The sequence below is a fragment of the Onychomys torridus genome, chromosome 9 (assembly GCF_903995425.1).
Source record: "Onychomys torridus chromosome 9, mOncTor1.1, whole genome shotgun sequence".
NCBI classification, from domain to species: domain Eukaryota; kingdom Metazoa; phylum Chordata; class Mammalia; order Rodentia; family Cricetidae; genus Onychomys; species Onychomys torridus.
The window spans coordinates 60923664-60937620 of NC_050451.1; the positions used below are offsets into that span (position 1 = coordinate 60923664).

The 13957-nt window shown below is 40.3% G+C and overlaps 1 protein-coding gene across 1 annotated transcript in view; it reads right to left on the reverse strand.

The window, feature by feature from the left end:
* Positions 1–13957, reverse strand: part of Fndc3a (fibronectin type III domain containing 3A) — a 159773-nt gene that overhangs the window by 83370 nt on the left and 62446 nt on the right. Inside the window, exon 3 of the mRNA XM_036198939.1 lies at positions 11792–11867. Within this exon, the coding sequence (XP_036054832.1) occupies positions 11792–11867 (76 nt within the window). The remainder of the gene's footprint in view (positions 1–11791; positions 11868–13957) is intronic.

Genomic DNA, 13957 nt, shown 5'->3' on the forward strand with positions numbered 1-13957 from the left:
GGCCCCACTCCCCTCCCCCCAACTCCTCCTAGTACCCCTTCCATCACGTTTCCTTCTCAACTTCATGTACTGTTTCTCAAATACAGTGAGTTCATTGGGTGCTGCCAATACATATGTGGATGTAGGGCTGACCATCAGAACATGAGCAGCCTGACAGGAGTTGCCTGTAGAGGAAAATGACTCCTAATTTCCCTCTCCCTGCAGCCATTGACCGACAACAGCTCCTCAGCTCGAGGTGTGACTCCAGGAGCCCTTTTCCCACCCACGATGGGATGCTGGCTGGCTTGATCTTGTGCTCATCTTGTGCATATAGTCATAGCTGCTGTGAGTGCATGTGTGCCATGGCCCTGCCAGGCCCAGAAAACAGTTTCACAGCAGTATTCTACTCTCTGTAGTTCTTATTCTGTTTCTGCTCTCCCAGTGTGTCCTGAGAGCTGCACTAATACATGGGTACTGGGTTTAAGGATATGTATTTATGAAGCAGTTTAATAATATGTCCACTTAGCAGAAAAATAGTAGATACTCCCATAGGGCCTATAAACTACCTAGCTATTGAATCCTGGCCCAGTTAACACTATTAGGCATGCAGTCCATCTTGTCAAGTGGTTCTTGAGTCCAATCAGGTAGAAGCTGGTTACTCTGGTAACAGTCATGCTAGTACTGCATCAATAGTCATATCTTGTTTACAGGGTTGACATCTGGGTAAGAGTATTGATTACCATCAGTCCCTCACTCCCCCCACCCCATGCATCCCACTTTCTGGCACTATGAAAGCCAGCCAGTCAAATGAAGCTTCCAGGTCAGTATCAGCTTCATTTCTCCATGTCCGATGACTTAAGTATATGGTGTCTTCAGGGTCTTACCATCAATTTCTGGAAAGTAACCAAACTTCTCAAGTTCAAACACCACAAACTATGCTACCTCTTTCCTAAGGATACCCTCCACACGTCTGTAGACTCTGACTATAGGAGACAGCCTTCCTGTGTGAGCTCCCTCCTCACTCTACTGGGACTCTGACTTCCTGCATTTGGGTAACAGCCTGTGTGATGTGTTCCTTACTAAACCTACATTCTGAACTTCACACTATAGCTACCACCACCCTATCCCTCCCAACAGTGCTGTCTGTTACTCTGTTTGGCCAGACAGCCTTGAACTGTTAGAAAGAACAAAATCTTAAATCCCTTTTTGATTAACAGACAGACAAGTTCGCTTCAAAAAGAGTCTTGAGTAACATATTCCTTCATAGTTCACTTAACTTAAAATATCAAATGGTAGAACATAACCATTGGTTAAATTTTATCCTGTTATTTTTTAATTTCTCTCTTCAATATGATGATTTTTTAAAAAACGACATTTATTTAATGCCATGAATTATCTTTTCAGACTACTGATATTTAAAAATTTCAAAAATATGTCCTTTATTTTTGCGAAAGCTATTAATTTAAAATACTCAGAGAGAGGGCACCAGAAAATACCTTTGGGTAATACACATGACAAAAAATTATGTAATGACAATAATCTGGTAACTTTTATTTTACTTTCCCAGAAATATGCATAAAGATCCATTAAAAACATTTAAGGAACTAAAGAGCTCTTGCTTACTTATCTTTGTCTTTTATTAAATAGTGAAAGATAGAATGAATAAATTTTGCTGAAATGATATTGGGGCACTCAAGTGTGTGTGTGTGTGTGTGTGTGTGTGTGTGTGTGTGTGTGTATTCTATGTATGCTTCTGTATATTTATATAATACTAGAATAATTAAATTAAATCTGGTTAATCTAGGATTAACATAACTAGGGAGAATACACCTGGTCTAGATCTTGAGTTTAGTAGTTCCATAGCATACCCAAAGAGATACGGCCCACTGAGAAAGTTAAGGAGGAAATTAAAAATTCCAAGAATCAAATAAAAATGATAGTGCATCTAACAGACAAACTTATATTAACATCACAATTGATGAAGGAAAAGGTCTTTGACAGCATCCTAAAAAAGCAAGCATGGGAAGGAATACAGCTCAACATAGTAAAGGCTAGCTACAATGAACCCTGTTCTAGTCTGCCTTCTGCTGTGATAAACACCATGACCAAAAGCAACCTGGAAAGGAAATGGTTTATTTTGTATTTCAGCTTACAGTCCATCATGAAGTCAGTGCAGAACTCGAGACAGGAACCTAGAACCTAGAGGCAGGAACTGAAGCAGAGACCATGGAAAAGTGATGCTTTCTGGCTTGTTCCCCTATGGCTTGCTCAGTCTGCTTTCTTATACCACCTAGGACCATATACCAAGGACCATGGTTGACACTGGACTAGGCCCTTCTTCTACATCAATCATTAAACAAGAAAATACCCTGCAGACTCACTTACATACAATCTGGTAGAAGCAGTTTCCCAATGATGCTCGTGTGAAGTTGATGTTGGGGGGGGGGGTGACGACTGGGACACACGACTAAGTAGGGCAGTCAACATTATATCAAATGGGAGAAAGCTAAAAGAATTTCCTCTAAAGAAGAGAGGAGTGCCCTTCCTTTATTATACTGTTCAACATCTTCACTAGGGTAAACAGAAGGTATACAAAGAGAAAAAAGGAATTAACCAAAGTACCTCTATTTGCAAACATGATCCTCTACTCAAAAGACCCTAAAAATGCAATGAGAAAATTCTCAGATCTGATAACCACTTTCAGGAAAGTAGTGAGGTAACAATCAATATCCAAAACCCAGCATCTAAAGTATATGCTAACGATGACACAGCAGAAAACAAAGAGTATCTCATGTATCTGCCAGATACATGACACAGAAGAAAATAAGGAGAAAAGTATCATTCATAATAGATTCAATAATATAAAACACTTGAAGAAAAAGCCTTATCAAGGGGTGAATGATATCTCCAAGAAGGAATTTTAAATACTGAAGACAGAAATAGAAGAAGACACTAAAAGAAAGATGCTCTGTTGTGCTTTGAATGAGGAATGTCCTCCACAGGCTCCTGTTTTTACACATTTTATCACCAGCTGATTCAGCTGTTTTGAAAGGTTCTCTGCTTCCTGTGTGCATGTGAAACGTGATCAGCTAGCTCCCTGTTCTGCCACCATGTCCTCCCTGACTGTTGTCACGTCTTCTCTACCATGATGGACTCATCCTCTGGAAGCCAAATTAGCCTGTTGCTCCCTAACATACTTTTGTCAGGATGTTCTATCACAGAGACAATAAGGTACCTAATGCAGAAACTGCTACCAAGAAGTGGGGTTGCTGTCTAATAATTCTGACAATGTGACTTTTACGTCTTTGGGCTACTCTGGAGAAGTATTTAAAACTCTGGGATAGAAAAGCACTGAGTGCTATGGGCACAGCTTAAGGGCCAGCTCATGATGTTCCAGAGGGGATCAAGACCTGCACAAGAGGCTGTGAGATGCTTTAGCTAAAGCAAAACTCTAGCTGTACTCTATCCATGTCCTGAGAATTTGTGTGAGGGTGAATTAAAAAGCAATTGACTAAACTGACAGAAGAAGTTCCCAGACAGCATAACATTGAGCCTGCAGCATGGTTATTGCTGGTTATTCTTGTGCAAAATTTAAAAAAGCAAAAAATTGGGACAAAACTAAATTTAAAATGTATATTCTGGAGAGGAGAAGAGCACTAGGAAGTTTAAGATTACAGCCAAATTATGAACTAGAAAAAGTAGTAATCCTAAAGTGACTGGTGCCGGGAAAGAGCAGCCTCTGGCTCTGTACTAGATGAGGAATGATGCCCTGAGGGCACACCCACACAGCTGAACCATCAGTGTGTGGAAGGAAAGAACCAAACAACTTCTCTGCTCTTAGAAAGCAAATGCCTAATGGAGATTTAAATCACTTTCAGCTTACAAAAGCTGCAGTAACTGAGCTCCAAAGGGGCTGAGTTTTAAAGACAAGAAACATGTAAGATTGGAGGGATCATGGTTCTTCCTTCAGAGAGTTGCAGAGGTGCAACATGTGACTGGGTCTGAGTCCCCGCAAGGAGGCCATCAGAGGCCACTGTTTTAAGTTATGTAAACAAAGTCTGGGTTGTGATGGATACTCTAGAATGTTAAAGGTAGCAGAGCCATGAGAAGTCTCCCAAGGAGGGCTGAAAACAGGGAGTGGAAAGAGCCCAAGAGAGAGATGCACATAAAGATATATATTGCAGGCAGCAAAGCTGGAGGGGCACAGCCACCTAACCTCTTTGAAACTGAACCCAGATATTGGCCATCAAACTACAGGATTTAGTGTCCCTATTATGTATGTCCTCAGTGGGCCCTATTCCTCCCTTTGGGAACAGGAATGTATAGTCTGTGCCACTGTATGGCAGAAGTATATAACTGACATTTTGATTGTTTGTTTGCTTGTTCATTTTTTGTTTTTGTTTTTGTTTTTCAAATTTTACAGGAGGGGGCTGTGTCACAGTTAACAGATTACTTTGACTCCTAGAAAAGATTCTGCACTTTGGACTTTTGAACAGTGTCTAGATTGTCAAAAGAATATGACAGCTTTTGAAGTTGGACCCAATATATTTTGCATCATATGATGGCCATGAGCCAATGGGGGCTCATGTGTAGTAAGAATTAACACTGTGAAAATGGCTACATGACCAAAGCAATGTACCGCCTCAATGGATTCCTCATCAAAATTTCAATGACATTCTGGGCCAATGAGGTAGGTCAGTGGGCAAAGGTGTTGCTGGGCAAGCCTGGACCTGGTGGTGACCTGAGTTAAAAATTCCTGTAATATCCTAGAACTGACTCAACAAAATTGTCTTTTGATCCCCATACTATATACTGCAGAACATGTGCATACTGCACACATAATAAATAAAAATTTAAAAAATTCCAACTACATTTTTCAGAGAACTAGGTAATTCACATGGAAGCACAAAAGGAACCAAGTATCCAAAACAATCCTTAACAGAGAGAGCAATGTTAAAGATACAACAGCACTCAATCCTAAACCTTGTAATAGAGCCATAAGAACAAGAATAGTATAAAACAAACATGTAGACCAAGAGACTAGAATAGAGGACCCAGATATAAACCCATTCAGTTACAGCTACCTACTTCTGCACAACAGTTTTCAAAAATATAAATTGTAGAAAGACAGCTTCTTTAATAAAAATTGAATTTCCTCATGTACAAGAATGAAACTAGACCCATATTTCAACTTATATAAAAATTAGTTCATGATGGATCAAAGGGATGTAGCGGTGAAGAGAACTTTTGATCTTCCAGAGGATCCAGGTTCAGTTCCCAGCACTCACACTGAATGGCTCACAGCAACCTGTACTTCCAGCTTCAGGCGATCCAATATCATCTTTTGGTGTCCACAAGCACATGGCATACAGGCACACAGACACATACAAACACATTAAAAAAAAAAACAAAAAACAAAGAAAAACCTTTAATGAAACTGCTAGAGGAAAGCATGCAAAGCAGTTTAAAACAGTTATAGATAAATAAGTACTGAAAAGGACTCTGGGTTGCCTAGTTTTATGTCAACTTGACACAAGCCAGAGTCACCAGAGAGACAGGAGCCTCAAATGAAAAAAAGAAAAAAAAAAAAAAAAAAAAGTCTTCACAGACTCCTGCTGTAGCCATGTCTGTAGAGCATTTTCTTAAATAGTGATTGATGTGAGAGGGCCCAGCCCATAGTGGGTGGTACCATCCCTGGGCTGGTAGTCCTGGGTTCAATAAGAAAGCAGGCTCAGCAAGCCATGGCGAGCAAGCCAGTAAGTAGCTCCCCTCCCTGGCCTCTGCGTCAGCTCCTGCTCCAGGTTCCTACCCTGTTTCCTGTCCTGATTTTTTTTTTTCCAATGATGAATTATGATGTGCAAGCCAAATAAATACTTTTCTCCCCAAGTTGCTTTTGGTCATGGTGTTTCATCACAGCAATAGTGACCCTGACTATAAGACAGACTTCAATAGCAATTCACGGGAATTGACAATGGGACTGCATAAAGCTAAACAAAATGGGAGAAAAGTTTTTCCAAGTATGTATTTGACAAGGGGTGAGTAAAGATTTCTAAAAAGTAAACACACACACACACACACACACACACACACACCACCACCACCACCACCACCACCACCAACAACAACAACAACAACAACAACAACAACAGAACAGAACAACATAAAATGCAATCAATAAATGGACTAATGAACTGAAGAGAGGGTTCTCAAAGGAAGAAAGGAACTGTCCTGGAACTCACTCTGTAGCCCAGGGTGGCCTCGAACTCACAGAGATCCGCCTGCCTCTGCCTCCTGAGTGCTGGGATTACAGGCGTGCGCCACCACCGCCTGGCTCACTGAGTATTTTCATCAGGAGAATGCTAATCAAAACTTCTTTAAGACTCCATCTCACCACAGGTGAACAGTTATCACCAAGAAAACAAGGAACAAGAAGTGCTGAGGGTTGTGAGGAAGAAGAACCCTTACACATTACTGCTGGGAGGGCAAGCAGGCACATCTGTGACAGCCATCAGTACAGAGGACACCTGCGAACTAAAATTGAGGGCTGCTGAGACAGTTGAGCAAGCAAAGGTACTTACAACACTTGATAACATGGCTTTGGTTGACAGAACCCACATGGTGGAAGGACAGAACCAACTCCTTCAGACTGTCTTCTGACTTCCACATGTGTGTTGTGGCAGGCACACTCATAGTCACCCACATAAACAACACACACACGTATACACACTAAAATAAATACTTTTAAAACCCTAAACTTAGAAATACTGTATGGTCTAACTCTACCATTCCTGAGCATATGCTCAAAAGATTCTAAATCATCACACCAAAGACACAACTGCCTATTGGTATTCATCACTACTGTAATTTTGCTACTGTTGTTATGAATCCTAATGTTGTGATGACTCTCACCCATAAAATTATTTTTGTTGCTACTTCATAACTATAATTTTGCTATTGTTATGAATTGTAATATAAATGTTTTGGAGATAAAGGTTTGCCTATGAAGTAGCAACTAAAATAATTTTATGGTTGGGAGTTAGTACAATATGGGGAACTGTATTAAAGGGTCACAGCATTAGGAAGGTTGGGAACCAGTGATCTAAGCCAATGCAGCACAGGTCCAATCAGGGAGGATAAGTAAAGCCAACCACTAAGCAGGAGGATAAACTGGAGAGCATTCATCAGGGACTGCCTTTGCCCAAGATCAAAGGGACAGCAGCATCAGGAAACCCAGGAGAGTGCTCAGAAAGCTCAGCATGAGCTACCTGTACATGCACTTGTAGCCCCAGCACCGGCAGCTGAGGCAGAACAAGCAGACTGTCTCCAGCTTTCCACCATTAACTCCTCGAGGTTCGGCCACATCCTCGCAATGAAGTTCAAGTCCTCAGCATGCTGTATGAGCCATTTCAAGAACCATCGCATTTCAGCTCCGTCTCCAGTTGTACTCCCCTTTACACAACTTCTGGCAATTCTAGTCTCTGTGGTTACTCAAATAATTCAAGTCACTCTTCTGTTTATGAATACTGTTGCCTCTCTGTCTAAAATACCTCAAAGGCTCTTTGTCTATCTTGCCAACTGCTAGTTTCCTTAAAGACAGCTCATGTGTCTGGGAAGAATGTTCTCTGTTCCTGACTCTTACAGGACCCCTGTCGTATGTTCTTGTAACACCACATGCACTAAATGGGCTCACTATCTATACTAATACAACTGTTCACTTTTTTCTCTCCTTAACCAATTAACTGGTTTGTTTTGTTTTCAGTGCTGGGGTCCAGCTCAAGGCCTTGTTGGGCAAAATGCTCTACCACTGAGCTATTTCCCTAGCTTTATTACATTACGGTCTTAAAGGATAACTATGTCTTGATTTTCCCCAACTTCCCAGGAACTAGCACAGTATACTCGAGGAGATGTAATAAACTCACAAGGAAAATATGGTTAGTTATTTTTCCCTCCACGGAAGTGTGATATGGTAGAAATGGTACTGCATTAAGCTCTCTCCATAACTATCTCAGATTATGGACCTTCAAATCAAAGCTGGTGATAAATTAGATATCTACAGTTCTTTCTATGAATTCTTGTTAGGTAATAAACTTCCTAAGGAAGTAATTCAAACACTTACTCATTTACGCTAGATCTACCTCATTCCTTACGTGCTCCTAGAGCTTTTCTATTGTTAGAATAATAAAGGCCACAAGGATCTGTTTTTCCTCTAAGTGTCACCGCCCTGATTCTCCTCCCTTGAGACTTTCTCTTGGTGTCTGCTTCTCTCTTGTTGCTGTTCTTTCTCCTATCTACAGAGCCAGTCCAGGAAGGGTCTTGCCAAATGACAGACCCTTCTGATGGTTAGATGAAAGGAGATGAGTTCGAGTACCCATTAAGCCTTTTTTTCTGTGGTCATCTCCGCAAACCAGTCTTCACTCTCTATTTCTTTTCCCTATATACCTGATGTCTTAGTTACCTGATGTCTACTGCTGTAGTGAAACGCCATGACCAGAAGCAAGTTGAGGAGGAATGGGTTTATTTGGCTTATGCTTCCCAATCACTGCTCATCACTGAAGGAAGTCAAAACAAGAACTTAAAAAGGGCAGGAACCTGGAGGCAGGAGCTGATTCAGAGGCCTAGGAAGGTGTTTCTTACTGGCTTGATCAGCCTGCTTTTTATATAGAACCCAGGACCACCAGCCCAGGGGTGGCTCCACCAACAACAGGCTGGGCCCTTCCAAATCAATCACTAATTAGGAAAATGCCCTACAGCTGGATCTTATGGAGCCATTTCCTCAACTGAAGTTCCCTCCTTTTAGACAACTTTGGCTTGTGTCAAGTTGACATAAAACTAGCCAGCAAGCCTGATAATTCTGGATGGATGAAAACATACAAAAAGGAGAAAACTTTTACTGTCTGGTTCTCTTTATTCTTTTTCCCTCATTTAAAAAAAAAAATCTACCCAGTAATTTTAAAACAAAGTTTCCATTTTATTACCTATCATACAGAAAAAGGGTTGTTTTCCAGGGAAGCACAGAAATGTGTCTTTGTACAGAATGCTCATGTGGGAGTTAGCTCCCATGAGGTGATCACTGAGGCAGACTGTACACAGCTCTTCTGGACCTGCAGGACGGTGTCACTGTGAGATATTAAAATCAACTGAAATGAGTTAAGAAGAGACAACTTACAGGTTGCAGTCACAAACTAACTCTTAAAATATAACCTGTTTATCATTCATGGTCTGGCTGTAACTGGGATTAGCAGTCCTTGTGTTTTAAAATATAATAAAATAATCTATCTTCATCTGCTAATGTATTAGGGGAAATCAATGCCATGTTAATTAAAATGCTCCCTTGATAAATAATATTTACAGACAATAATTTGAAAGGCATACAAGTAAGCTAAGATGTGTGATCAGAAATTTATATTCGATGTGGGTCATAGTGAAAACATAAAATTCTATTGAAGAAAAGTTGGTAAAGAAGGCACCCCCTCTCCTCCCCTCCCCACCTTTATGCACTCTCCTGCCTAGACCCTTTTAAGAGCATAACTTCTCTGTCGTGCATCACCTCAACAGCTGCTTCAACTGCTTCATCTGACTTAGAAAATTTCTAACACATGTAGGCTTTCAAGTTTCATTTGTGACTACTGGATTAGTTATTTTTCTAGAGAGAGTTTTCAAAGATTCAACAGCCGAGCCAGGCTAAGGAGAGTGAAAGGACAGGGGCACTGAGAATCCTGGCTTGCCTATGGCAGACATGATTGATACTAATCAGCATGCGAACAAGTCCTTCACCCTCCAAGGTATTCCATTTGGATGATGACCAGGTATGTGGTGACTCACCTCCATGGATTCTTTAAATGAAAGCCATGACTATTAGAAGTCCAAGAACCAAAAAGGGATACAAATAAATGTAAAAAAAAATACATATCCAAAGTGTTCAGGTCTTAGTTGAAAAGATGGAATAAGCATTTTCAAATTAAACATAAGCATACATAGTTTCAAACACAACTGAAAGGAATGTTGCACACAGGTACTTGGTAAGTCAGTTTCTCAACAGTTAACAGTTACACTACAGCACTCACTGTCCCCACTTCCTGAGTACCTTAGAGGTACCAGGTCCAGTTTAAAGTATAACATATGCTTACTAGTTAATGTGGTGGTTTGAATGAAAATGGCCCCCACAGGCCCCTAGGGAGTGGCACTTATAAGCCTTGGAGTAGATGAGGCCTTGTTGGAGGAAGTGTGTTACTGGAGGTGGGCTTTGAGGTCTCGGATGCTTAAGCCACACCCAATGTCTCATTCTCTTCCTGCTGCCTGCAGATCGGGATGTAGAACTCTTAGCTACCTCTCCAGCACCATGTCTCCTGCCACGCTGATAATGACTAAACTGAACAGTAAGCCAGCCCAGTCAAAGAGTTACCGTGATCATGGTGTCTCTTCCCAGCAACAGAAACCCTAAACTAAGAATAGTTCACTCAAAAGTTCTACTATTGATGGTGACAAGAGCTATACTGATAAGAAATGTACTCACTGAGCTTAGGTCACCTGTAGCACCTTGTAGCAAGCTACTAAGAAACACTTAATGTTTAACTCAGCTTTTCTAATTCCAAAGACAGTGACTTTTTGTCTGTTTGCCTGGCCTGTAACAGCAGAAACTTACTATCTCAGAGTACTGAGCGAAGCACTGAGTTGCTGGCACGGTTGGCTGGTTATGGTGGATAAAGGGGACATCTATCCCATGACTCTCTGCTTGTCTCTGGCTTTGGTGGCCACCTTTGGCTACTGAATTTAGACAAGTCAAAGACCTGAGTCTTCATATGGCATTCATCCCAACCCTTTCTGTACAAATCTCCCCTTTTTATAATACAAGTGACACTGACTGAAAGAGCCACCTTAACCACTAACTTTTCTATTGTCCTCATTTTCATATATAAACACAATTCTCATCAACTGGAGGTGGTTTTGTTCTTCATGGAGTATTTGGTGATGTCTATTTGTCATATATCATCAAGGGCAAGAAGAAATGCTAGCAGGTAAAAGACAAGGACTCTTACCAAACCCACTACAATTCATGGGATGGCTCCTAACAGCTGAGAAAAGTGCTAAGGTGATATCCAGTAAAGAAAGATTACAGCAAGTCTGGCAGAACATCTGAGCTGAGTTTACAGCAGCCAGTTTGAGCAGCCTTGAGTGTGGGGACAGGTGGTAACCTCAAGATATGGGAACTCCTGCTGCCAGGATAAGACAGGTTTGAGATGTAGTTAACAAGCAGACTTAAAAAGCCTGGGTGCAGGTGGGGGTTGGGGATGGTAATATTGTGTTTCTGGGTAGTGATGGCACATACCTTTCATCTCAGCACTCAGGAGGCAGAGACAGGTGGAGCTCTGTGAATTCAAGGCCAGTCTGGTGTAAGTCTACAGTGTAAGTCAAGGACAGCTAGGGCTACCCAAAGAAACCCTGTCTCTAAGATAAAAAGAGGAAAAAAAAAACAAAAACAAAAAAACAGCTGAGGGAATCAACACCGAAGGGAAGTAAAAATAAGATCAGAAAGCAGAACTGAACTTTTGAAGACTGAAGGACCTGGCTAGATTCACTTACAAATTTTGATTAAAAAAAAAAAAAAAAAAGAATTTTATAGTAAGACCAATCAGGAAATGAGAAAGAGGGAGGGTGTAATTAAAGCTCTACTGCAATTGTTACATGACTGAGGACTCAGAGTTTGTGATGGTGACAAAGGGAAATACCACAGGCATATGCACTGGTATCTAACAGAAAAAGAAACCGTGGACTTGCTTTTTTGTTATAAAATGTAGCAAATTCCTCTTCTTACCTGTGATGCACTGAAACTGCCCATCTTCTCTTCTTATTGTAAATGCTTCTCCTGGGTTAACCTGGACCAGGATAACCTTGAAACAATGGAAAAAGAATTAACTAAAACTATAAAGGAGCAAATCAGTATATAAAACTATGGAGCTAGTAAGCGAGCAGATGTGAGCTATTTAACCTTAGAAAATTACAGCTGATACATGTTTGTTTGTTTTTGTTTTTGTTGTTGTTGTTGTTTTTTAACCTTTCAAGAGGTCACAATCAGGCCAGAAAGAAAGAAACCAGAAAAATAAGTTAATGGCAAATTTACTGAGTCACAAAGATGGAGTCAGACCTCACAGTTTGTGGATTACACATTGGGGTGTATAAAACAGTACTTAGGAGTTGATAAACTGATGTGTAGAATATGAGCAGAGCATACTTGAATCAGGATGAAATCTTAAATTATATGTGAAAGTGTAAATTTAATTCCACCATTTATAAGTAAAATATATACTATTTTTATGACATTTGAATCTTGATAAAACAGAAAACTGGAAAAATGAAGCCTACAATCCAAAATACAATCAGGATTATGATAAATTCTTAGTCTTGCTATCTGACTGACAGCAAAGACTGACTTATCTCCTAAACTCTACCTAAAACAGTGTAAGATTGTTTTACTACTCAACTATCCAATCAAGGGACTGCTGCCTCACTATGTCACCAACTACTTTGCCTTCTTCCCTTGGATGAGGAAGTCTGGCAGTCCTCAATTTTCCCATTACTGTAGACTACAGTAGAGAAGTGAGCACCTCATGTATGTGGTCTCTTCCTCTCTGGTTAGCTTGATTTCCTTATGACAAGAGACCTAGAAAACAAACTGTACTGCCTGCTACCCTATTACCTTTAAAGGGCTTTCTCTATCAGTCTGTAAGAACACCCTTGCACTGCATTCTGACACTCCTAAAGATTATAGTTTTACAACCTCTGATGCCTTGACAGATTTTAATTTGCATCAGAATCAAACGAAGGCTTTTGCACAGGATGGACAAGCAATCTACCGCTGAATAATACGTCCTCAGTAAAAACTTCACTTCTTTAATTATCATGCCTATGTTTTATACTAATTCTTTTGCAAAATGCCTGGTTATGTCACCTTACCATTTACTTTCTAGGCTTTCAAGTGTTTCTAGAAATTTGTATAAATGCTTTACATATTAAGAATGTTATATCTTACTATATTCTGTTGTAAACATGTTCTCACCTTGTTTTCTCCTTCTACCTTGCTAAAGTTACTTTCCTATCCCCTCTGTTGTCCTTTTCCTTTGTGATATTTCCTCGTTTCCATTTTTAATTTCTCTCATGTTTGTGTGGTCTAGTGACAAGAGTCACTAGCCAGATGCAGTTATCAAGCACTTAAAATGTGCTTTTATATAGGTGTGCTAGAGGTAAAATATATACTAGATTTCAAAAGTAGCTAGTATATAAAAAAACCTAACAGTGTAATACATCATTAGCACCTTTTATGTTTATTTCAGGATATACTGTGTAAAAATATTACAATTAACTTTGCCTGTTTGGATTTTTAAGGTGGCTATTAAATTTTTTATATGGATTGCATTATAATTCCACTGAACAATCTTTCCAGAGGATGTATAAATACTAGTTTCTGATGCAATTAGACTAGCTGCTTCATGTTCCTGTCATAATAGGCTGTGGCCATTCAATGTGTAATTGTCCAGAGGACATTTGTGTGATAGTCTGGCAAAGAATCTGCCTTCATTGTGCCCATATCCTGGAAACTTAAGTGAGGCTGAATGAAAAAGTAATGGGCTGATTTATTTGGTAGGCAAGTTTCAAGGCAGACTAGCATTCAGGCTGCTCGCTGCTCTTACCAGGCCTACAACAAGAAAGGGCAAAAAGATGAAAACTGAAGTTTGGAGAAGAAATGGGTGTGGTCAAGTTTAAGCTGCACACAAACATCTGTCAGAGACTAGCACCACTGAAGGGGACCCCAATCCACTGAAGGGCTTGTGAAAATACAAACTGATTTTAAATGAGTGAACTTAGACTGAGAACGGCACTGAATGGGGTCCCCTGCTCACAAATAGCACCCTAGGTACTCCCAAGGTTCAGCAAACAGTGGTTGCTGCAGTTGTGGTCCAAGGGGAGCAGGTAACAGCTCCAG